The following is a 26,977-nucleotide window of genomic DNA, read 5'->3' as shown; positions in this document are numbered from 1 at the left end:
TCAAAGCTGGAGCTGTACCAGGGTGGACCACAAGTTACTTCCCTGTGCATCATTACACGCTACCTACTAAATTTTGCTGCTCATCTCAGACTTTCCATCAAGCCCTGACTGCACAGAATTCCCCAAAGAAATAAGCCAAACAATAACATTTTCTTTAAAATTGTGTTTAAAACAAGATTTGGCACCAGAAAAACCTCCCTCCATTTCAGTAAGAGTAATTTTCAAGCCATGCAGGGGTGCTGGAGAAGGTGCGTGTATGAAAGCTCTGCCAGAAAGACTGCCAGAAGAATGACAAATGAGTGGTCTTTTCAACAGAGGTTCTGTCTAGTATGACAGACATTTCCCAATGCTTTCTCAAGTATGTCAGAAACTAAGAGATGACACTCCCCATCTCACCATATACAACAACAACAACAACAACAAAGTTATCAATAAAGGTACAACAAACATCTGTCAGATAACTGCCAAAGTAAACTATTTACCTTTCTTTATTCAGAAGTGGCAGCTAGAGTTCCTATCACAACTTCAGCAAAATACCTTTTAGGTTAGATTTTAAGTCCATCTTTAAATAAACAACCATGATTTTAAAAACATCATTGTTCATACTGTTTTAGCTTCTTAGCAAAAGAGGCACATATACTCCCACAAATTTTGATTTAGGCTCTTTTTATTTTTATTGTTAAAACATTATGCAGCTCCATTTGAGACCATTCATTCAAACTATCTTTAAGAAAAAAAACCCTTACTTTTGAGAATACTTTTTAAGAACTGTAACTCCCAGCTTACAATGAAATTCAGTGCTCATTCAGTTAATTCACTGCTCATGAATGGCCAGTTACACACAGCTCGTAGGAACAAAGCAGGTTGCCTATGACGCCAAACCAGTGTTATCTCACCTCTGAGCTTAGCAACCACAGCGAAACAAAAGGGACAGGACATACTTGTTCTCAGTAGGTACAACTGTGAGGAGATGCTTGGTGGAGCAACGGGTAAGAACTTCAATACAAATCAATCTGGAGGTTAATACACAGTTATGACTAAGCTACTAAGTTTCTTCACTGTTAATTTTAACTGAATGCCAATGCCTTTAATCATTGCATTCCTAAAGTAAAAGAGGTAGAAGAAGTAGTGGATTGCAAAATGAAAGATTTTATTTTTATTCTAGCATTTAGTGTTAAGGAAACACTTCCTATTTTCCTTTCAGCAACTCAGTTGCCAACCACAGTATTTGAACATATGCAGTTCTCAACAGAAGGCTCCAAACTCAAATGCCACTGTAAACTGGAGAGCAGTGACATCTTATTTAAGGAACAGAAATAAACACATTTTATGCTTTGATTGCGCAAACACTTTATATTGGCATAAGGCAGCACTGCTATCAAAGGAAGCAGTCCTCCCACCTTCTGTCAATTTGTTTCCACCAGAAGGCCCTTGCTGGTGCAAAACCCTTATAAAGACTGGTTAAGCAGACACGGAGGTGCAGGAAGAGGATTCTGGCAGCAGCACTCACAGAACTAAAGTTTTCAGGTCTGTAGCAAAGTATGGAAAACAGTTTTCTCTATTTGACATGTAAACTCCATAGACATGCTGACACCATTCAGTAAAACTAGTGACATTAGACCCATAAGAAACTCTGCATGAACACTTATCTACCAGCCCTTATACTGTCCATTATCCCATTTTTTTTTCAGCAACATGGCATTAAAACAGAGGAAACATGAAACAGAGCACTGCTAGTTCAGTTCTTCTCCAACTCTTCTTTCCTACAACTCTTCAGGTTACCAAGTCAAACTTTGAAGACACAAGGTTTATTATCAGGTTTACCATGTGCTGAATAAATATTCCTGTCATGTAAGGAACATTCTCTGACTGCACTTTATGACCACTATTTCAGCAAATCCACAAAGATAATTCACATAATGTTCATACATACATGAAAACAGTTATGTGCTACTACATATAAAGAAGTTCATGTATATACACAGAGAATAAAGGGCATAAAAAAGTGCAGGAGAGGCAGGATGGACTAGATTACCTCGAGTCATCTAGCCTTCCAACCTAAATTATTCTATAATTCTATAAGCCTATGAATATAAATATACAATCCTAATAAAACAAGATATTCCATTGCCTGTTCTTAGACAAAGAAATTTATTTAAAACCACAGACAGTGGTGAACATGATGGAAAAATTTGGATGGAAAAAATCAGCAGGGTTTATGCTGACTTGCAAATTTACAAACAAAATCTCTAAACTTTCTACAAAAAGGGAAACAAAAAAGATTTCAGTATTTGTTCAGTCTCTAATTTTCTTTGTATATCAAGCACAAATTATGTTGTCTATACAAGTACAGTTTATACTCTTTGAAAATGAGGTTCCTTTGAAAACTGAAAAAAATCAGATTTGCAAAGACTTGTCATTTCAAAAAAAGTCTTCTGTGTTAAGTAATTTGTACTCTACTAAGATTTATTAACATTCAGCTACTCCCTTCCCTGTCTTCCAGTTTTGTGTTGGCTTGTTTTTCTTTTGTGATCTTCCCACTATGTCAAACAGCAAACAAAAGAAACATCTAGACCAAAGTTATAAAAGTCACCTTGGAGAGCCACTAAAGTCCAACTTGACAAAAATCAGGCTATGTAGTGGCTAATAATTCCATATTAATAGCACTCCCTTTTTCTTCCCTAAAGCTGAGGCACTGCAACAAGTATGGGCCCCACTTACTCTGTAGTTTGTAGTTTAGCCATTACATCTTTCATCACCTATCACTGCAGGGATGCACAAGAGTACCCACCTACACTCCTCACCCTCGTAGCCACTGCCTAAGAAACACACTTTCATCGTCTCCCAAGGTAGGGGAGAAGCCTCTGCTTTCCTTTAGCCTCTCAATTTCTGACCCCATTGCAAAGGTCTACACCTCCCTTAAATTCCATAAGTCTCCACCCCCAATCTCTTCAAAGCCTCTGCTCTTCTACCCTCCTAATATGCATCTTCATTTTTCCAGTCGCATGTACCTTCACCTCTTAACTTGCTACAACAAAAAATACAAACTACTTCGGAAAACAACATACGCAGTTACGTAAATCCACTAATGCAGTAAATAATCACATACTGCAGTATTTGAAGATTTTGTAATACTAACAAGCTGAAAACAACCTTCCAGAAATAACCTACAAAGGTAAGTTTAGACTGAGTTATTTGCAAACTAAAGGATGGGAATGCAAATAACAGGCGGGATGACATGATCAGAGCTAACATTTATTTTGATAAATAAATAAATAATCCAAAGTCAGCACGATAAAATTCAGTAAAGGCATACCTGAAGTATATGTAGGAAGAATTAAAATGTACAAATATAGTGGTTCAGTAACAGTCATGCTACAGAAAGATCTTGGGATCACAGCATTTCACAAACTAAATATAACTCCTGCAAAAGAGTCAGCTTTTATTTAGAATTTTGCATGAAAGACAAAGTAATTATTCCACAGTATTTAGTGCTGATGAAGACTCACTAAAAACAGTAAAATGTGGTGTCCAAAAGCAGACTGAAGACGTGGATAAACTTAAGAAAACTTACAGAGGGGTGACATAACCAGGAAGGAGTCCAAGGAAACTATGCCCTAAGAAATTACAGCTAATTCTAGATGAAAGAAGACTAAGGTTGACAAAATGATCCAGAGCAAAAATTATAAAGACTTGTTCACCAACTACCCAGGATAGAGAATGAAATAGTTTGCTTAGATCTCCACACAGGCAGCTTTGCATTGGATATTAGGAAAACACAAAGAAAAGCACTAGAAGATACAGAGACTGTACAATCTTCTTCTGTGGAGGATTTAAGAAAATGTTAAACAAGCATAGGAAAGGCACAGCCTAAGCATACTTGAACCTGTTTGCATATAAGATTTTGGATTATACAATTTTATATGCCTGCTTTCATCCCTCTATTTTTATTATTTGTCTTTAACAAAGCCTGGTTAAAAAGAAGAGTGAATTGCACCTTTCACCTCACCAAGAATAATAAATCACAAGAAAGAGTGATTTATGTTCTTATGAAATGGAAAATGGGTAAATACTGAAAATGTTGTAAAGTCTTTCACTATGCTCCTCCACAATCCTTTCGCTCTGCAGTTTTTAAGGGTCATCATTTCGTAATCTAGAGAAATCTTAAGACAGAAACCTTAATTCCCTGCCCATGCACAATATACTCCTACTATGAAAATCCTTTATATAATCTAATCAGTATATCAAGTATGTCACTTTTACTAGTAGCATCCACAGAAATGCAATATTCTCACTAGGCCACTTCTCCCTTGTTGCTCAGTTTAAATTAATGTCTGAAGGAAAAAAGAAAGTAAAATTTATCATAGGTTTTTATTTTTTAATGGGTATTGCCCACATATAATCATTTTAATTTTGAAGAAGAATCAGAAGAATTTAGAGACTATATAGGCTTTATTAGATGGAATTATATAGGTTATTGTGCTTGTCAGACAGAAAAAAAAATCAAAAAATGGAAAAAAACCCCATCACGTCCACTTTTACCTGGTTTACATTCATAGAGATCACAGCATTCCCCTGGCTTTCCTGATGCCTTAGAAACCAAAATGTTCAAATAGCCAGGCTGGCAAACCTTCCTCAAGCAGCCTGCAGGATTACACACACAACGGCTCGGGAGTGGACAGCATTCACCAGGAGGAGCATAGCCTTCAATCAAGATGGAATCTTCTGGACAGCGAGGAGAAAACTGGACTTCACAGCGGGCCTTGGAGCAATCAGGTTTCTCTTCTGAAAGGGAGAGAAAATCAGCATGCCATAAATGTCAGTAAAACACTGTACTGAAGCTGTAACGATGAGCTCAGATAAAGCTCCCTTTCTTCTCCCTCCCCCCAAAACAATAAAAAGAAAAGGAAATTGCTGCTGCTGAACTGTTTAGCAAAAATTACGGAATAAGCTTAAAAAAAATCTTCGTAATTCAAGATGGCAGATGTGTTATGAAAAATTTTACAAAAATTTTAATTTGTGCAATGTGCGTGACTGCTGAACCCACACAGCATCAAAAAACAGCTGTGAAGCTACACATTTGGCCATGACATTAAGAAACAACTTGTCATATCATGCACAGCCCTGATGTTCACACCTACACCCTCAGTTTCTTAAGACTTTCCATTATGAGCAACTGATTTTAACTGATTGATTTATTAAACTTGAATGACCTGAACTGAAATTTCACATATTCAAAAAGCTGGTTAAAAGTTCAACAGCTAACATATTTGGAGAGTTCATACATTAGCAGAAGAGGATTATTCTTGTACACACTCCCAATGGTCACATTAAAAGTGTTGTTCCTATGTACTTCAGTGGCTTGAATAGTAGAAGAGAAGAGGTTTGACTAGCACTGGTTGCAGACATTAGAGGTTTGAGGTGCAGGCATGTAGCAATAAGAAAAGGAATATGAGGAGTAAGGTCAACAAGTTGGTGGGAATGGTGACAAGCTGGGCAAACACTGAGATAAGACGAAGAGAGAATCAAGAGATAGAAGAAGATTCTTGGACAACTAGGTAACACTATTCCAAAACTCGGAAAATAAGTCAAGATTCCCCATTCTCAAAACCACAAATCTTAATTCTGGCAAAAATGTTGTGTCATGCCTTCCAATGACTAAGCCACACTGGGAAAAAAGAGACCACTCCCATGACCAATTTACTCCATAATGCAAACAGTGAGAAACGTGCTCATATCCAAGTGGGTCTCACTTCGCTCAATAATACCTGAGCCCTGTTAAAAAACAAGTGGACTCAAGAAACTCAGAAGAGCAGTATCTTCAGGTCAATAGGACATAGTGACTTAAGTGTTTGGAGGCAACACAGGAAGGCTTCCCAGACCTGACCAGAAAAAACACCACAACAATAGAAAACCAAAACCTGAATTTATAAACTGTACCACTCCTTGGTTATTTGCAAGTTTGCAAACTAGATGGTTCTACTACAAATGTCACTATTACCCCTACAAAATTAATCGACTACTTTGCTTGTTGTCACTGAAGTTAGATGCAGAATAGTAGAAACAAGTAAAAACAACACTAACTTTATTAATTTGATGTTTAAGCTACTGCCATTTTAAAAATTAATCTCTAGTGATAATTTCAATGATTGAATAAGATGTAACAAGTATGAGCATCTCTGATAAAAAGTCAAGAATATCTTCTCCAAGATTTTAGTAACTCATTGCTTTTGGAGTTACTAAAGTTACTGGATATTGTGTTTGGTTTTTTTGAACTAAAAGCAACACAGCAAATGTGTAATTCTGCTTCCAAACATACACTGAATGTCAATAACAGCAATATTTTTTTTTTTCCAGAGGATCATTTTTACATTTAATTTTAGTATATTCTTTGGAATTCTAGATCATATTGAAGAATCAAAGCAGTATTGCTCGTCTACATGGTTGATTTGCTAACTGTGCTTTAGTTTCATTTAAACTTAGAGGGATATAATGCCTAGACATGTAAGTGCTTAGAAAAATATTAATGTAGGTCTTACCATTCGTAATTGCAAAGGAAATCACCAATATAAACATTTGCCTCAATTTTAGTTGGCAAATATAGCAAAACAGATTCAAAAAATAATTACACATTTCCTTCATGTACAAGTACTTTATATTCTTTCTTACAAGCAACAGATATGACTAACTTAAATGTGATACTAGATAGCATCATAACTCTTTTCTTACAGTTAAAAACCCCACTATTTCCATCTATCTTTAAAATAGCCTAGGCTAGATACGTACTTTGCCTAGAATTTTAAGTAACATTTGTAAGACCAATTTTTTTACACCTACCCTTATGTTTAGGTTCTTATCTACTTTATTAAACACATTGTTCAGACTGAACATTACCAGTTACAGAGGTTCACTGCAGAAAGGTGTATAAATAATAGATAACATACTAGTTTCAGCATTTTATTGATCTTCTTTAGTTTATGGATATAATAAAAGGCTCGACATTTTAGCTTTTAGAAATCTTTTCATTTTCCACTGCATATTGTTCAAACGCGCACAGCGAAGTGACAGGAGTCCAGTAGAAGCCCTTGAAGTCCATGCTCATGATAAACTCTTAAATTCATACTGTTCATTACTTGATCTGCCCTAGTATCACACATCCAGTGATTTTCCGATTTCCATGACTAAGAGATAATCCCATCCTCATGCAGTCTCTCTTGTGAAAAGACTTCATAGTATACTTATTTTAAAAAGTTTACCTACTTTTTACTTGACTAATTGACATACATACATATCAGTATCAAGATAACTGTTTCCTTAAGGACTACTTGTATTTGACCAATTCAAGCCAACTTTCAGAAATACAAGGTTTGTCAGGAATGCACGTCAAACTGTTGGGATTGAGACTATTCAAGACTCCAGATATATTTATTTTGAAGACTAATGCAAAGCCTACTGTTGGAGTTGATAAGATCACCTAGCAAAAATATGAAGAAAACAAGGATATGTCACTATCAGCATGTAAGAAGCATCACAACCAGAAGAAGAGAGAATTTTAAAATAGAGAACCGTGACAAGTACTTATGTATGAAATGTTCACTCAGTGTTTCATAGTTATTATCTTTGATAGTCTTTTCCACATTAGAGTATTGTGGTCAATGTAGTTAACTGTAACAGAATACAATAAGACTCTACTATTAAATAAAACCAGCATCACCTTCAGAGGAAATGGTTTAAACAGAAACAACCACCACCTTGCAAAGACATGTTTGTGTTTTAATACCAGGTTACATAACACCAGCAGATATTTAGAAACCAAACTTAAGTTTTTCTTTTTAATCCAGTGTCACTATTACTTTTATACTTCATAGTCCTGAAAAAACAAACTACTTGTGTAAATATTGTGCTTTCAAATTACAATCTCAAACTGTGTACGTGGTAAAACATTCCCTTCTCACTATACAAATGCAACTGAGCAACAGGAAAGTCAAATGTATCAACCGAAGCTGGATCAGCCAACAGAAAATTGTCCCTTCAGCTTCCCTAACTCCAGGCCGCAGCAGAATCAAGGGCAGGTAAAGAAACTTTCTGCAGACTACATCACGATTTGGTTCTTGATGTAGATGTGGTTTTCCTTTTGTGGAAAGGAGCAAGTGGCTGAAATGATTTGTGATTGGCAGTATTTAAAGTGTTTTCTTGTAGAGTCCCTACATCATACTTCTGAAAATAATCTTTATCCAAAACAAGAAAATCCAGCAGCTCCCAGTGTAGCATTACTATATTTTAGTTAAAACTTTAATCAGCTGGCACCACACACTAGTGTAACGGTGTCCTGAGCCCAGCACTCACTGCAGTATAAGAAGGTGGGAGATCTGTTTTACTGCAGTTCAGTAAAACCTGATAAGGGCTCCTCATTTTGATACCAAGCCTGAATAAAAGACATTACTTTTAAGAAACCATTAAGAAAACTTTCAAGGTGTTTCTTCTTGTTATCTCAGCAAACAGCAAGCATACCCATCTTCGCTGTTTACAGGGATAAAGGCTTGTAGGAGACATATTTCTACAATTCATTTTAGTAAACTTGTTTACCTTTTCATTACTTGATCGAAGGCGGCATCAAAATTAAATCTGTTCTCAAAATAAATTACAAACATTAATACAGCCATAAAAGTCACTGCTTTAGCAGGATTCCTGATTTAATTCCATTACATACAGCTGTTTAAGATTTCATCAAACAAGAGGAATCAGCTAATAGCTCTTTTTTCCTTTACTAATAAACACTTCTAGCCCTATAAGAAAACATGTCAGAGCAGAATAATTAAAAATACAACAGACTATGTCAAAAGACAGAAAGGTAGGGCAATGGCAAGCTGCATTCCACAGAAAACAACTGCGAAATCACTCACCAGGGATATTTCTGATACTTTACCCCTTTTATACACCAAACAGGGACTATTTCAAATCAGCTCAATACCCCAAGGTAGATTCACAACAATGACCTACTGCTTCTCTGTCAAATACACACATGCACTGTGAAGCACTGATCTGTCTCCCAGATGTTGTTTTAAGCTGCTATTACACAAATCAGGATCTTCCTAAGCAACATCTTCAAAGTCAAACACTGTATCAGGACTTAAACCCCATTTTATTATCTTAATTTTGATAATAAATAGAATGTAAACAATTACTATGTGTGCCCAAAACCAGGAGAACTTCATTTTCAAAGCAGTTTATCGAACCTAAAATATAAGATTTTCAAGGAAAGGGAGAACTAAGTATGTGACTTACTATGAAATAAATTAGCACAGCAAATATGCAAGATACTTATTCCTGAATAAAGAAGCATCTTAACACACAGATTACATGGCAAGAAGATACACGTGCATCACACTCTCCTAATCTTTAATGTAGATTCCCTCACAAGAACAATTTCATACAACGCTAACTGTATGTAGAAGACAGTAAAACCATTTGTTAAAGCAGACATCTGGTTTTGCAATTAAGACTTTGTACTCGGGACACTTACCACATCTATTAAAATATATTTTTATAAAACATTGTTCTGCCTCTACCCTTGAAGCAGCTGATAGGTCTCATTTAAAAAGTTGACCATTTCAGCAAGGTAAGAATTTGCCTATATAACTCACCAATTAATTTAATGAAGTGAGGAGTCGTATACACTTTTGCTGTTTGATTTTCACAGAATCAGTTAATGGAAAAAGCGTTTACAACTTAATCACATTTCAGTCTCTCCTTTAAAAAAAAAGCAACCATTAACAAGAAGTAAAATTACTTGTCAAGGATGCATCCATCAAACTTCTCATAAATTAAGTCTGAACAGATAACCTTCAACCCACTCAGAAAAACTTAGCTGGCTGCAAACATTGCCTTTATGTTCAAAAAAGCAGCATTTCAAATGACTACACAAAGAACAGAAACTATCAGTTGGTTTGCTGATGAAGTTTCTCTGTGGGACACATTCTCTTCATAGCCTTTCATCAACCACCAAAGCTGGAAGCGTTCTGGTATCTCTGACATCTCACCAGCCTGAGCCAGCAAAGAATCTCTACAGATATAAAGGAAGAGTCTGGATCAATCAAGCTTTTACAAACTATCTATTCTGAGCCAGTCAATCTTCTCAAGAAATTCAGAAATGTATCTGGAAAGATAACATTTTTAATAAATTGAACACAATCCAAACAGGAAAACTGACATTTTGATGAATTCAAAATAAGACTCCTATCCTTGGAAACAAACTTCGTATCTATTCTAAAAGGCAGTCTTACAGACCATTTAATATAAAATTATTCAGTTTACCAGTGACAGTGCTATTTTTAGGTATAAATTACTACTGGTACCAGATTTGCACAGATTTGCATTTCAAGACAAACTTTACTTTCTGTAGGTCTGAAGGTTCAGGCTTATTTGCTGTTACTTTGCAGTTAGCCTGCAAAAAGAACCTGCCATTACTAAGCACATGACAGAAGACACCCTACAATTACCAAGAATAACTGAAGCACCTAAGTTACAATGTGTAACTGAACAATAATGACTAAGTTAAAGTACTGTGTGCTTTAATATTAAGACAGGGATCATTCATTTAAAAAGTCAGGATGTCTCAAAAACACTTCTCATCTTCATCTGATTTTTGTCTCAGAAGCACACAGGAAAGTTGTAGCATCTCAGAAGTCAAGGTGTAGTAACATTCAAACTGACCTTTCACTGCAACCACAGTGTATTTGTTATAAAGTGCATGAGGGGGAGGAGAGCAATCTTCAAAGGATAGAATAAAAAGAAGAAATCAAGATGTGGATTTCTTTTTTTTTTCTTTGTTATTAACATTAGAAAGAGTCTGTCAAAGCAACAGCCATAAAAGCTAGAACTTTCACAAAGTTTCTCCATATGAAAAGCTGCTACGTATTTTTAGAATTATGTTTCCCATGACCTTACAAAGTCATTATGAGGAAATGGAGATAAAATGGTACGTTTCTGAAGTCTTCATGTTACAACCAATGCTTTCTCTGAGAGAAGGTAAGTTCTTTACCTTCCTGAAAGGTTTATACAATACTCACTCAAACTGGCCACTAGTTAGAGCTGTTTTTATTAAGACAGTCACTGAATGTAGGAAGTCTAGATCTCAGGGGTTTTGTTTGTTTGTTTTGAAGTAGAGCGGTTGTAACAAAACCCAACCAAACACAAACACACACCCCCCATCTTGGCTAGTACCAAAGTAGTATGGAAATAAAAATGGTTCCTGAAGAATTAAAAACTTTGCTTTCACCTCTGTATCAAATTCTTTTCCTTCATTATGTTTGCATGCTCTGCTTTGACACGCTGAGAAAGTATATGCCAAGTTTAGTTAATGAGAAAAGCAGATCAGCTAAAACATTGGTTAGCACAGCAAAAGGATCTTAAGGTATAACCTAGTGTGGGAGAAATGGAGAAGAAAAGCCCCAGTGGGAGCGGGAGGGTCTTCTCATTCTCCAGGTGGAACAAAATAGATCTGTGCTTTTCTGGAAACCTTTTCAGGGAGGGGTTTTTATCATTTTGTCACAACTTCGTGTGACCAGAGATGCCTTTACTCAGTCACCATAGAAACAAGGACAGAATGTTTTCATCCAAGGAGAAGGCTGAAGAGAACTATCAGACACTCGGGTCTGAACACTTCCACCAAGATACTTAAACTGTTCTACAGCTGCTCCTTTAAAAACAAGTTTTTAATATGTACAGGTATGGATATACATATGTATACACACAGAAAGAGAATTTTTTTTTTTTTTTTTTCTGTCGGGTGCCTAAGGAGAATGCAGAATAAGAAGCATTTTGAAATAGCTAGCTTAATATTTCTTTTTTCAGAGCAGTTCAAAATAGAATATGGTTCACGAGGATGAACATTTTGTATGACTAAGCAAAGTGATGCACTAAGCTCAGCATGTATGGTTTGAAGACACATGTTGTTCAGCTTTGCATTTTTGCTTCATTGTAAACTGGTTTTGTGAAATCTAGGCTAAAATACAGCCATTTTTACTGCACAGTCTTACAGTAGTCACTAAAACACATTCCAAACAATAGGCATACTGTACTGTTATACAGTGGCAGGAAGGAAATATTAAAAGGATTAGGGATAAACAAGAAAAATGATTACCCAGCTGAAGCAGTCAGACAGACAGGGATCGATATAGGAATGCAAAATACCCAAAAGGATTTTCAAGAATCAAAAGGACAGTTATAGTAGATTAAAAAATGAGATTACCTTACACATACAATATGCACAGTACTGTATACGGATGAACTGCTACAAATAAAAAAAGGAACTGGAGACTGACCTTTTACCTAAAACTGAACTTTATTTAAAATCCATTCTGTTTTTTAAATGAGTTTTGCTTCGCTTTCCATCATTCTGGCACTCTGGATTTTACGTACTACACAGTGGAGCAGCCTGTCTCACCCATATTATAGCCTAATCTTCTTGTAATTTAACAGCAACAGCCTGCAACTAACCTGGGTTAAAAAAAAGTCACACACAAAAAGACAGTCATAGACACATATTTTACCAAATATGCACTTGTCAATACACATCTTTGCAACATGGTATTCACTATGGATTTGCCAAAGCAAGGACCAAAGACCCATGAAAAAGGGTTACGCCACTCAAGACAGCTAGAGCCAAGAGAGATAATAATCCCACTTGGATAGCAAAGCTATTAGGACATTATAATTCCAGTTCTGAACTTTTTTACTTCCCTGTACTGAAAATATTAAGAAGAAAGGTGGTAATTCAAAACCAAACAAACACACTAAAATTGCAGTCAAGCTTTAAACCCAAACTGTTGTCTACGAAAAAGAGGGTTTTAACAGAATCAGTGAGGATTTGTCAGATACCCTGCATCTAAATGCAAATGCAAGTTCTATGAAACCAGCATTGTTTGTGGCAGTAGCTGTATTTGGGTTCAGACCTCCCAGCTAAAAGCATTTCTCTGTTAGGCTTAGAAACAGTCAAGTCTGGAAAACTCAAAGATAGTTTTTCTTTTCATCCATTTCATTTAAAACCTGCTTTCAATGGATATGTATTAACATTTTTTAATATAAATTAACAGCTTGAAACCAACAATTTAATCCAAATCTATAACGGATAACATTAGCTTTCTGAAAGAAATGTACATGCAGCAAAGGACATGAGCCCAGCCTGCTGCACAGCAGACGGGTAGGTGTGCCATCCCAGGGACAGGATCCATTTCTACTGGTAACTGCACTGCTTTCAATAGCAATAAAGTACCTTTAAACTTCAGTATTGAAAATACTTCACAAGTTAGATGGAGAGATGAGCAGAGAGCTACTTGTAGTCAGATTTACAACTGGGTTGCCTCCATTGTAAAAGAAAAGTGTTTTCAATACTGTCATGACTGAATTAACATTGTTGTCGTGGTTTAACCCCAGCCAGCAACTAAGCACCACACAGCTGCTCACTCACTCCCCCCCACCCAGTGGGATGGGGGAGAAAAATCGGGAAAAGAAGTAAAACTCGTGGGTTGAGATAAGAACAGTTTAATAGAACAGAAAAGAAGAAACTAATAATGATAATAATAACACTAATAAAATGACAACAGTAGTAATAAAAGGATTGGAATGTACAAATGATGCGCAGGGCAATTGCTCACCACCTGCCGACCGACACCCAGCCAGTCCCCCAGCGGCGATTCCCTGCCCCCCCTTCCCAGTTCCTAAACTAGATGGGACGTCCCATGGTATGGAATACACCGTTGGCCAGTTTGGGGCAGGTGCCCTGGCTGTGTCCTGTGCCAACTTCTTGTGCCCCTCCAGCTTTCTCACTGGCTGGGCATGAGAAGCTGAAAAATCCTTGACTTTAGTCTAAACACTACTGAGCAACAACTGAAAACATCAGTGTGTTATCAACATTCTTCACATACTGAACTCAAAACATAGCACTGTACCAGCTACTAGGAAGACAGTTAACTCTATCCCAGCTGAAACCAGGACAATTGTACATTGTGATTTCTTTATATAAGAGAGCCTATTATTCTGGGTGAATGATACTACTCCTACTTTTGGTCAATCTTTATATTGGCAAATCAAGTGATATCTCCAAAGAAAGAAAGAGTATGTAAACAGTAATGAGGTAGTCTCAATTACAGAGCCAAGACTTTAAAGAATGCCAAAACAATTTGGAAGTAAACCAAAAATGAAAACACTAAATTTGCACCAGTATAAACTGTATACACTTCAATGACTTACAAAAATGTACACCAGTAGTAAATCTACCTAAAGCAGAAAGTATTCTTTATTACAACGATATAAGCAGCTGCAAACCAAAGGTAATGCTGAATGCGTACCAAAATGATGATAAAGCACAAATATTTGGAACAATTCTGCTTAATATAGCTTAAGAAAAATATATGCTAGCTGATGTCTGGAGAAATAGTCACAAGTATTCATTGAAGAAGTAGTACTGCAACACTCACCTTGATGTGACAGGGAGAAAGGGATTTGAATTTGAGCACATAACTTATACCCCACAGAGGACAAACACCTCTAGAGACAGCTCTGTATGTGAGGAGTACTGAAAAACATGCTATACCACACAATCACACCCAAAGTAGTAGTCCCTAATCGCTGTTTGCTTCCTAATCAAAGTCTGAAAACATAACAAGGACCCAGAAAACACTTGCATTTGCAATAAATGCAAACTACAATCAAAACACATGATTTTACAAAGAAATGAGAATTCACATATGTGAAGTTAGCCACCGAGATAAAACACAGAACAACAAGAAGAGCAATTAGTTTTCTAGAGCTAGTTTAAAAAAAGCAACTAAGGTGCAAAAATTAACTTAGAAGTGAGGGGGTTGATATTCAAAGGAACACAGCTTTTTCTTATTAGTGAAATTTAATCAACTCCTGTCTGCCCATCAGTGTTTTGTTTTGTTAAGTTAATAAAAATAAATTTAAGATATGTGCTTTCTTCAAGTTCTCTGATCTCTGCTAATGTTAAAAAAAACCAAAACCCAAACCCCAAAAGCCAAACCCACACCCAATAAAACAAGGACTTAAATGCTTTAAGATAACTTCTGGCGAGTAAACTCCATTATGCAAACTAGTTTTCCCAGCTATTATGTTCAAAGTACCTCTATGTCTGTTTAGCAGCTTAACCGCAGACTTCTTAAATTCTTTCACAAAAACACTCAAGATGCATAACATCAGAGAAATCAACCCTGTTCAACATTTCATTCTTCATTTTACTAACCTAAGATACCATAGTTATAAGAAAGTACGGAGAGGCATAGTTTCCTTCTTTTAAGCAAACAGAAGGTGACTACTTCCAATGGTGAAGGCCCATGCCCAAGCATTTCAAGACATTTTCATTCTCCAACTGCTATAGTTCATCTCTTGACTTCTCTGGGTTGGCTTCTTCCCAATTTCTTCTAAATAGTCTCTCTAAATTTAGACTTTAAATGCATTTCTATTATGTAAGATTTTATATATTACAAGAGATCTTCCTGAATTCTTACATCCCCCCCCCCTTTTTTTTTTTGACATATTTGTTAAATTTGCCTCCCTAGAATGAATTTTAATACTAACTACTATAACTACTACTTAGCAATTCATCAACTACCAAACCTGTATCAACTTACTGAACAAAATTTCTACGCATTACTTCGGACAACAGAAAAAGAGCTCTAGCTACAATATGAAATGTGACAGCAAAGCAAAAGGAGCTATTATAATTTTGGGTGAAATCTTTACTGACACAGTGAATTCTTATGTAAAAGTTCTTGCTGCCTTGCAGTGAAGAGATTCTACAGTATTCTTACTACATTACCAATTACAAGAAAAATTGTCAACATGAAAGAATTTACTAAATAGCTTAGTCCTCCAGAAAAAGTAGATACAGGTTTTTACTAGATTTATTTTTTCAGAGGAATGACACTTAACAAAACTCTAGTTAAGAGCATTTCACTGAGTACAGAGATGGTGGATATTCCACATAAAACATTGTCTTTTCTCCAAAGACAAAGTCTTCTAATAAACTGCTACATCTGACACTTAAGATGCAAGAAGCACAAATAAGCAGCATATCAGAAGACTTGGTTATAAAAGAAGTTAAAGCACTCTATTCTTGGTTCTTATCCTGGAGGCAATTTCTCATAGTCCATGTAAAATATGGAATACTTAAAATATAATATTCTCTGGATATAGGCTTTCTTGAATCCAAAGAACATGTGCACTAGGAAAAATAAAATTAAATAAAGCACTTACACATCACACAATGAATTTTGTTAAATTCCAAGTTCCTGCTTGCAACACCTGTTTTCAGTGCTAGCTTGGATGGGTTTCTGTTTAATAAATAATTATTTATTGGGAAAAACAACATCAAAAGACAAAAAGAAGCACATGAAATTTTAATTTTAGTCTAAGATCTAAGCAGTTTAAGCTTGAGAAGACAGCTGTCCAACTGTTTGCACAAAAGTTTTTGAGGACCAATTAGAAAAATAAACAGACAGACTACTGGAAAATTGAGAATCATCTTACTCTTCCTGCCTCAAACTACAGTAGTATCCAAACCAGAAATATGTACACAATTATGATTAAAAAAAAAAAAAGCAACATAAGTCACACACACACATATTCATAACCAGCCCTCAAACAGACTAAAGACCACAAGGTACTACAGTATGGGAAGGGCAAACAAGTTGCTCCATTCTGCAATACTGCCATACAACACCCAATGTAAGGAGCCAGATTATTTTGAACACAAAGTGAGAAACATGTAATATCCACAGTGTTCCTCACATAGTCACTAAACCGGTGTCTGCACAGGGCTATGCAGGTACATAAAATACTCAAAATAGATGATATCAATTAAACACAGCTTCACGTCCATCATACATTAAATGCTACTAGATATCACCACCCTGTTACAGCATCCCTTATTCTACCTCAAAGCAGCAACATCCCACAGAGGGAATTAAATGTCAAAACTACAAAAAAGCAGCAAGTCAGAGCTTATACAGCACTGAGCTTCTGTTAACACTTGTACAAGGATTTTGCTGACTGCAATAGTCATTAAACTTGGACCCTTCTATTTCAAGCCGGATGAATGCCAACATCTTTTATTATGAACAAAAGACAGTGAGTCTGGAAAAAGACCAACAATTCTATGCCAAATATATAAAAATAATCTCTCAATTTCAGAATATTGTTGGCTGCAACATTCTTTAATTAGATTCAGTTTCTGATCTCATTTGAAGCATACAGTTGCGTATTAACCAGCTAGAAAGCTCGTTTCCAAGAGCAGCTTAAAGAATGATCTAGATGACTGCAAGTATGGTAATCCATTTTTCCCAAGTGCATTGTTTAGGGTTGGGGGGAGGGGGGGGGGTTAGCAGAACTATCAAGTAGAAGAGTATCACAAATTATGCTGGCTCAGAGATTTATTCCGATTCTTTACCCTGTGCTTTTCTTATTGTTTCTTCTTCATTGTCCTTTCTTCTTAAGTTATCCACTTATTGTTTATGCCCTCCTTAAAGCAAACCCCCCAAACTACCTACTTCACATCCTTTCTAACCTTTTGTCTTTCTTACTATACATCCCCACCAGTACAATATACAGCAACATACTTGGTGTGTGTAACAATCTACCTTAATACAAAGTATTATTTTCTCTCAAACACCAAAGGAAATCATATTTGTGGCATTTTGTATACCAACTTCCATGACATAACTAGAAAAAGAAAAAACTAAGTTCAGATGCAGAAGTATTTAATTAACATAATTTCTTAGGGCGGTTTAACTAAGCCTCAAATGCAGATTTAATTTACAAGCACTAAAATGTGGGTTGCATACCTTTGTGGAACATTATGCAAAGTAACAGAAGTTACTGCCAGGAAACTGCAGATACAGTTGCACTTTGTAAGTGAAGTGAAGCGAAGCAAATTAGTATTATTTCCAGTAAGATTTCCATGATGGCACTTCCTTGCATAGGTTTGGGATTCAGTCACACCAAAATGCATTTTTATATCAAACTCTGTACAGTGCATGGCTCAGGAATTTGACACAATCAATGTACATTAATCCTACATATAAGTTTGCAGCAAACATGTTAGTTTACAGAGTATAAGGTTTGGTGATCAGAGACAAGGCACACCAGCTTACTAATAAACTGGTCAAGTATATAAGATGGCACCTAATCTACAAAAGTGATATTAGCATCTCCAAATCACGAGAGACACACCAACGGTGTATTTGATGAGCTGACAGACTCCTCAACAAACCTGGAAAAATAAAATAACAAATGTAGTTTTGAATGATAACTACTGTGTGTCCTGAGGAAGGGATTGGCTATGTATGCTCTCATGCTACAATGACAGTGATCCTACCTCATAAACACACTCTGGGAGGCAACATGTGCAGGAAGACCAGAATTTTAATTGAGAGCTGTTGTGAACAAAATAATTTTATTGCTCAAACCAAACTAATGAAAAATAGAAGAAGAAAAAAGCTGAGGTTACTAGAAAACACTAGGAAATTATATCTCAAAAGATGCAATGATCCTTACAACCAAGATTATACAATCAGTGCAATAACTCATGCAATACATCTAAGAAATCCAAAGGTTGAGAACACATTCCTTCACATAGGTGAAGCTGAGAACTGGTATTGCAGGTAGTCAGCAAAGCCTGAGCAATGCTAATCAGGAAAGCCTGTTGACATCCAACAAGATAAAAAGCAAAAGCTACCAAATAGCTTTACCAGATACCATAGACACTGATGCTTATGCATCTCAAAGCAGAGTGATGCTACTTTAAACAACCTTGTGTTTTCACTGGTTTTCCCCATTTGGCTGGAAAGAGACACCAGAGAGAATAAAATCTAGTATTGTCACATGATGAGATACCTCATGTCACTTAAGATACCAGTACCAGTGAGCAGCAGTCCTCACACTAAACCAGCAACAGAAGTAAATGAGAAAGAATGAAAAATGTTTCTCTATGCTTAAAAACAGATCTTTAGTTAAAGCAGTTGTAGGTGTTAATGAAGGCAGTATGAATGAGGTGAGTTTTAAAGAAGACTTTTCATTAGCATGACTCAAAATGCACATATGTTTTTCAACAAAAAGACTAAGTTGCATAACATACCACCTAGTATTACTGCCGACGATCACACGATTCTCCTCTAATCTTTCTTCCAATCTATAAAATGAACGCATTTTCTCAACACAGAATAAATACTTGCTTTCATGGAAATCTGGATCAAGACTTATGAAGATTTATCAGAAATCTCTGAAATATAAGCATGCAAGATAGACGAGATTAAGTACCACTGATATGTCAGTAATTGTAAAATAGGATGCAAATATGTCAAGTCTGTCACCTGTGAAGCATGCCTTCAGAATCTCATCAACATAAAAAAAGAATAATTGAAATACAACAGAAAAAAGTTAGAAATTTTACTCTACATTTCTTACACACACGCATACTCTCCCCATGCACTGTCCAATTAATGCCTTAGGTGAACGCTTAAAAGGAAGCAAAGCTAGTGAGTTTATAATAAACCTTTCACATACTTAACTTGCAGTACTGATCCCACCCTTATGCTTAAACCACCTAATGTCCTGTGGAGAAGGTTTTTAAATATCATCTTTTAACATGCTGACCTTCTCCCATTTCACATGATTTTCTTGAATCATTTCGATCTCAAGATATTTTAAAATAGCATTAAAGCACCAACTATTTCAGAAAAAAGTTAAAAAAAATAATAAACGGAGTCATTGTCACATTTTAGCCACAATTTCTATTATGTCGCAAAACAAGCAAAACTTAGATCACACACAAAAATGGTCAGTAGGACAAGCTTAAATAACCTGTAAATGCACAGTTTAAGAAATACAGAAACATTCTCTGTGGAAATAAATTATTTATCTAGCAAGATTTAAGAACAAATCTGCAGGTAGCATAAATTGCCTTAGATGCTTGACTTTGTAATCAAGGACTTCAGAGTACTTGTATGAATTTATATTGTCTCATGTCCTGCATACTACAATGTGATAACCAAGAGTACTGACTGAAAACAAACAAAACCACCAAAAAAAACCACCTCACCCCCCAAAACCCCAAACAAAAAAACAAAACCAAACAAAAGGCATCACAAGAAGAGAGGAGAAGAAAACAAACAAAAACATACCAATACAACAGAGAGACTTATATAACTAAGCAGCCAAACCAAGAGACACCAAATGGATAGAAAGGATGTAGATCGTGTTCCCTAGCCTCCTACTCAAGCACCCTTCTTCCATTAGGGATCCCCAAACTGGGCACACTACTCCAGATAAGGTCTCACCAGTGCTGAAGGAAGGAATGAATGTCTTCCATTCTGGCTGCGCTCCTGCTAATACAACCTGGCATGCAGTTGGCCGCCTGGCTGCGCTCCTGCTAATACAACCTGGCATGCAGTTGGCCGCCTTCACCGCAAGGGCACACTGCTGACTTATGTTCAACTTGCTGCACTGCCCGTCTTGGTCAGGATTAAGTTATTATTCCTGCCTGCGACAGGTAAGCTTTTTCCATGCTGAAGTTTTCATGAGGACAGACATTTCTACAGTTAGTAACATATTGCCTCAGAGTGTCCTTTTCTTTGTTAGTAAAACAATTTAAGGTAGGTTTTCCATCCCATCAGCTTCTATAGTCCAGCAAGCCAAATAGAAACTCCAAGAAATTTTATTACAAATTATTTTAATTATTTTCTTTTGGAGCTAGATGTTCGTGACCAAAAAATGTGGTAAGGGCAGTTCAGAGATATATTTTTTAATCTTGGATTCAGTTTTTATCCTCCCTTCATCTCAGTTACATCTCCTGAAGCTGTTCAAACATTCAGCTGTAGCACAGACTTATGCACTGCAAAAAAAGAAATTAATTTTGTCCACAAATTACTACTGCAGTGGGGAATTTATGTGCTCCTCACCTCTTAAATTGTGGCCTGAATTCAACTTTACCTGTAGTAGACAAATTCTGAATAAACAAGAGGAAATTTTCAGAGTACCACACTTTGTTTACTGCTCTATTCATAGAGAAGTATTTATCATTTTTGTTAGGAACTTCAGCTCATTTGGGCTATGAAGGAAACAATCCTGCCTAACATTTTGTCATCCAGCCTTCACAGTTTCGGTACGCAATATAACCTCCACATAGTCAGATCAGATGCCCTTTTCTACTCTCAATCTAAATATTAACTTTGAACTTAGCTTAATTTGTTAGCTCTGAGAGAGCTATATGGACACGAGTGTGCAAATAAGCTTCCTTCTAGAGTTAACATACATTCTTCAATAATTTACTTACTTGATTTTATATAAGGGGATAGTGCAAGAAGCATTAGGATGAGTTATGGCAACATTCCTTCTCATCTCAACATTTCTATTTCTAGTACTTGAGCATGGGGTGGAAGGGTGTGTGCTGGGGGAGTATCTGTATTGAATAACAACTGAGGAAAAACAATAGTGCTCTCACCCCCAACTCCAAGACAAATTTGTCCCAAAATATTTAATATAACCTTAAGTTATCCTGGAAGCTCATCTGCTTCCAAGTGAAAACCCTGAGACCTAAGAGGCTGGCATAGTCTAAGAGTTATCATCTCCTTCATCTTTACTCAGTCAGCACAGCCCCTTCTTCAGATGCCTGTTCTTGTCCAGACAAGTCTGAAAAGACTACAGCCTTGTTTATACAAGGTCAAGTAGAAGGCATGTCCCAAAATACCAAACTTCGATACAGCAGGTTACATTCTTCCATCTAAACACACCCACCTATACTAACAACCACAGTTCAGGCACCAGAAACTTTCGGTTACGCTGGTGACAGGTTTACCACACATGTTGTGTGGACACAAATCAAAATGACCACACAGAATAACTAAACAGGTATGTATTATTTATACCCACACTGTGTTTAAGTACATACATGACTGGCCTACGGTAACTTTATTTTCCTGTAGCAACTCAATATAAGCGAGCAAGACTTCCAATAAGAAATCATTTTCACTTCCGCTACAAAGCACTTGCCTTCAAAAAAAAGACTTGGTTGCAATGAACACTGAAATAAAACAAATACACTTGCATTCATGCCCACAGTCACAGCTCCGTGTTTGCTCTGTAATACCAGGCACACTGATCCTCTGATAGAGGATGAAGTTGATATTACAAAACATAGCAGTGTAGTAATGATCTGAGAATGAAGGGAATAAAGTTGCACAGTAGCCAACAGTAAGTGGGCAACGTGTTATGCTAACAAGGCTCAGATGCTATAGCTACATCACTTCTGTGCTTCAAGAACACTATCATGTTACAATTAAATAATGATCTATTTTACAAGTGGTGCAAAATAAATATACAAATTTACCAAAATAGATGTAAGCTGTTTCTTTTATAAATTTCAAGTATTGTTTTTCTTATTATATATATAATACATATATCAATATACTATTAAAATATTGAATATAAAAATAACTGGTATATTAATATATATTATTATTGAGAGAGAGAGAGAGAGAGAAAATCAGATCTGCCTACTGAGGAACACCAAATGTGTAATGTACCACACTTTTTCCCCCTAAGAACAAGAGCACTGGAACTTCTCCTCTCTTTTAAAATTAGAATTACTTGCAATACTTTTAAAGCAGAAAATAAATACTGCTTGGACTTGAAAAGAAAATTTAGTGAGGACATATTGACAGGACACTAGAACCCTCATATTGACAGGACACTAGAACCTTGTATATTAAAAATAAACACTTTGCATATTAAGCAATACCTGAACATCAACTTACGGCATGTATCTGTGAAACGGAGAGATTTCAACTATAGCAGGCTCGCTGCAGTCTCAACTTTACTAGAGTGATTCAATTTCATGAGCAGTAGTATCAAACAAAATGATTTCTCTAATACTTTAAATTCCAGAGAGCAAGAAGTCAAAGTGAAATACAGAAGCAAGACGTCAAACCTAACCTGACTATGGTGAATTCTTAAAACAAGCAAGCAAACTCTTAAAGCATCTATAGAGGAAATGACGCAAAAAGCCACTGGCAGATCTTGAAAGCACTTGAGAGTCTAGATTACTAATTCACATTAACTTGAAATGTTCAGCAGGCAATCAGCCAAACTTTTCAGGACTTCGTTTGATAAACCTTCATAAATGTACTGGAGTTATGTCATGGTTTAATGCCAGCAGGCAGTTTAAGTACCACACAGCTCACTGCCCGCCCACCAGTAGGATGGGGAAAGAACTGGAAGGGTAAAAGTGCAAGAAGTCATGGATTGAGATAAAGACAGTTTAGTACAGAAAAAAGGCAAAGGAGAAAAAGAAAAAGCAAAACTCGCCAAAGAAAAACAAAACCAAGAAATCAAGTGATGCAAAAAACCCCAGTTGCTCACCAACAGCCAACCGATTTACCACCAGCCAGTCCTGCAGCAGTGGCAGCACTGGCAAACCTTGCCTCCCCGAGTTTTTGTTACTGAACATGACATCATATGGTATGGGGTATCCCTTTGGTCAGCTGTCCCAGCTGTGTCCCCTCCCAGCTTCTTGTGTACCCCCAGCCAACTTGCTGGCAGGATAGCATGAGAAGCAGAAAAGGCCCTGACTCAGCATAAACACTGTTCAGGAATTACTAAAATACCAGTATGTTATCAACACTTTTTTCATGACAAATCCAAAACACAGCACCACACAAGCAATGATGGAGAAAATTAACTCTATCCCATCCCAAATCAGCACAAGTTAATACCAGAACTCAGCTTGCAAGATAGTATTCTGCTGTATACATACGTCAGGTAGAGCTTTACTCACCCTGAAGTACACATTTTTAATAGATTAACCTTCTCTGATTATTCCGAGATATTCAAAGATGATTAGAATTTAGCTAAATACCATATTTTCCTGTTAGAGGAATGTTCTCCCTAATGTTCTCAGACCAACTCTATCCGCATCACAATCTGGACATCAGTTTATGCATTTCCAAGCCCCACTACTGTTGCCTAGTAAATAATTAAATGCAGAAACATTTTACTCTATGACAGAAATAGGAAGACTTTTTAAAACACGTATGTATACAAATAGATAGTTATGGACCCCTCCAAATGTAACTTACTTGTACCCCATAAATTACAGGATTTTTGAGATGACATTTCTTTTAGAAAGTTGCATTTATTTTTAGAAGAGAATATAAATTTGCATCATTTGGAATTGTATTAATTCATCAATAGGAAGGATATTTATTGGATTCATCACAGATCTACAGTGTTTGTAAATAATTTCTAACAGTAATACCTTGCAAGATAGAGCAAGTTATGAATTTATATCTGGACCAATATTACAGTAAGTCAGGACCCAACTTACCCTGTATTTGTTAACACATGAAATTTGTCCATTATTCCAAGCTTGGATTGCAGATGGAAGATGCAAAGACCCAAAACTTTGTGGATCTTCCTCTCCCCATTTCCTCTTCAAACGCCAGTCCCTTATCACCCCCATCTGTTCCAGTTCTTCCTTTCTGGATACCTGACACCGTTTCCCTCATCTCCAGTCACCTCGTGTTTACATTCCTAGTCCTGTCCCTCTTCCATACTCTTCCTTCCCCTTCTTCAGATCCCATCCCTATTCCATTCAGTTCAGACAAGCTCCTTCCACACACTGCCCAAGTATGAGTGGAGCAGTAAGAGCACAAAAGTCTGTCCTTGCTGTCAGTCCTTATACCTAACAACAGAGCTAGCTATGAGACTGCATGAAATCCTCCTTAGCCTTCGCATGCCCAAAGCACATGGAATCCTCAGAGAACTAAAATGGGAAAGTTTTTTCTTAAATCTCTACCAAACCTTTGCAAACATTTTTTTCAATGTTTTATATCCTAGTCAGCTACAAGCAATGTCTCTTTTGACAGATAATGGCGTATCAAAACCAAAAGGGACAACTGATAAAGGAATGAGTATAATGAATACAGATTCTCTACCAGTTATCTCCAAGAACAAGTCATCAATGTCAAAGTTAAATCTGATGTACAGCATGCCCGTGGCAGAGCTTTTCTGTGAAAACACTGCAAGAAAGTTTTTTTTTATAAATGAACGTTACAATGTTAATAAATACTTAATAAAAAAACTCAAAGAAAATAAAACCTATACTGATTATTTGCTTTGGGATTGAACTTTGTTTTTCTCACTTTGTTTTTAAATCATCCAGAAGCAGATGTAGCAAAATGCACTTCAATTTACATGTTTAAAGTTCTGCAAAGAGCTACACAACTAAAGAAAAAATATTTAAATTGCTAAATTATCCCAACACTAGTCATAACTTGCTTCCTACCTACCTTGTCTCACATATGAACCACCACCAAGAATGCAAGAAAAGAGCACAGCAACCACCACAGCAGTTTTAACAGTCTTTTTGTCCTGTAGCATACAATGCACACAGAAAAACAAACCATAGAAGGAAACATAAGTTGAAAATCTTCTTAAGAGGGTGGACAAGTGATACATTTGCTTGCACTTAAAGGTATACATGCAGAAGCACAAAAACTAGAACTCGTCATTAGCTTGATAGCACACTTGACACACAATCAAAAAACAAAGACAGCCAGAACCCTGTAATTGTCTAAATAACTTTCAGATACAGTAACATAACTGAGAGGGCTAGTAATACCAAATTTGCACCTGAAACATGACACGAAACAGGGTCCTGACCTAGTCACTAACACAAAGAAAACTAAATACCTAGTGTACTTGCATGTTTGTTCCACACAGTATGGCTGTGCCAAAAACCGACTGTAGCAGTGCCTTAATGGCCTAATCCACCAAAATTTAGGTAACTTCAGTTGTTGCTGGTTCTCTTGACTTCATCAGTATCATGCTAGCAAAACTATCCATAGTGCTTACACAACTGGACCCCCCTTTCTGAGAGAAGTATATTAGAATATCTTATGCTTTTTAGTAAGTACTTTCTAATTGCCATATTGGTTCAGCACCAAACTTCAAGAGAAACCAGGCAGCTCTGCAACTGTACATTCACTCTCCTCAAAGAGAAACACAATTAAGAAAAACTCTTCTCTCAAATTATATTCTGAAAGATCACCTACACTACATGCCATGGTACAATGCATTTAGGCAGTCTGATACCTACCTGTATTGGGTTTGTGTGGTGGGGGTTTGGTAGCGGGGGAGGGGGCTACAGGAATGGCTCCTGTGAGAAGCTGCTAGAAGCTTCCCTGGCACCAAGTTGGACCTGCCACTGGCCAAAGCTGAACACATCAGCAACGGTGCTAGCACCTCTGGGAGAACAGGTTTAAGAAGGGGAACCTGCAGCAGAAAGGGGAGTGGGATGTGAGAGAAACCCCTCTGCAGACAGCAAGGTCAGTGAAGGAGGAGGGGGAGGAGGGGCGCCGGGGGAGGTTTTGATGCCCCTGCAGCCTGTGGTGAGATGGCAGGCTGTCCCCCCTCAGGCCATGGAGGTGAGTGGGGGAGAAGATGTCCACCTGCAGCCCGTGGAGGAGCCCACGCCGGAGCAGGGGGACGGATGCCCCCCAAGATGGCCGCCGCTCCCTGGGGAAGCCCGCGCTGGGGCAGCCTGTGCCTGAAGGACTGCATGGAAGGGACCCACGCTGGAGCAGTTCGTGAAGGACTGCAGCCTGTAGGAAGGACTCGCGTGGGAGAAGTTCATGGAGGACTGTCTCCTGTGGGAGGGACCCCAGGCTGGAGCAGGGGAAGAGTGAGGAGTCCTGCCCCTGAGGAGGAAGGAGCAGCAGAGACAAGGTGTGATGGACTGACCACAACCCCCATTCCCCGTCCCCCTGCACCGCCGGAGGGGAGGAGATAGAGAAAATTGGGAGTGGAGTGGTGCCTGGGAAGAAGGGTGGGATGGACGGAAGGTATTTTAAGACTTGGTTTTACTTCTCATTATCCTGTTTTGATTGGTAGTAAAGTAAATTGATTT

At 37.2% G+C, this 26,977-nt stretch overlaps 1 protein-coding gene across 1 annotated transcript in view; it reads right to left on the bottom strand.

Annotated features, from left to right (window-relative positions):
• The window catches only part of CRIM1 (cysteine rich transmembrane BMP regulator 1), a 203,928-nt gene that overhangs the window by 108,205 nt on the left and 68,746 nt on the right, over positions 1-26,977 (bottom strand). Inside the window, exon 3 of the mRNA XM_075043079.1 lies at positions 4,543-4,785. Within this exon, the coding sequence (XP_074899180.1) occupies positions 4,543-4,785 (243 nt within the window). The remainder of the gene's footprint in view (positions 1-4,542; positions 4,786-26,977) is intronic.

This window comes from Buteo buteo, chromosome 12, assembly GCF_964188355.1.
Source record: "Buteo buteo chromosome 12, bButBut1.hap1.1, whole genome shotgun sequence".
NCBI classification, from domain to species: Eukaryota; Metazoa; Chordata; class Aves; order Accipitriformes; family Accipitridae; genus Buteo; species Buteo buteo.
Note: the sequence above shows the minus strand (reverse complement) of the source record. Positions and strands in the feature narration are given on the sequence as shown.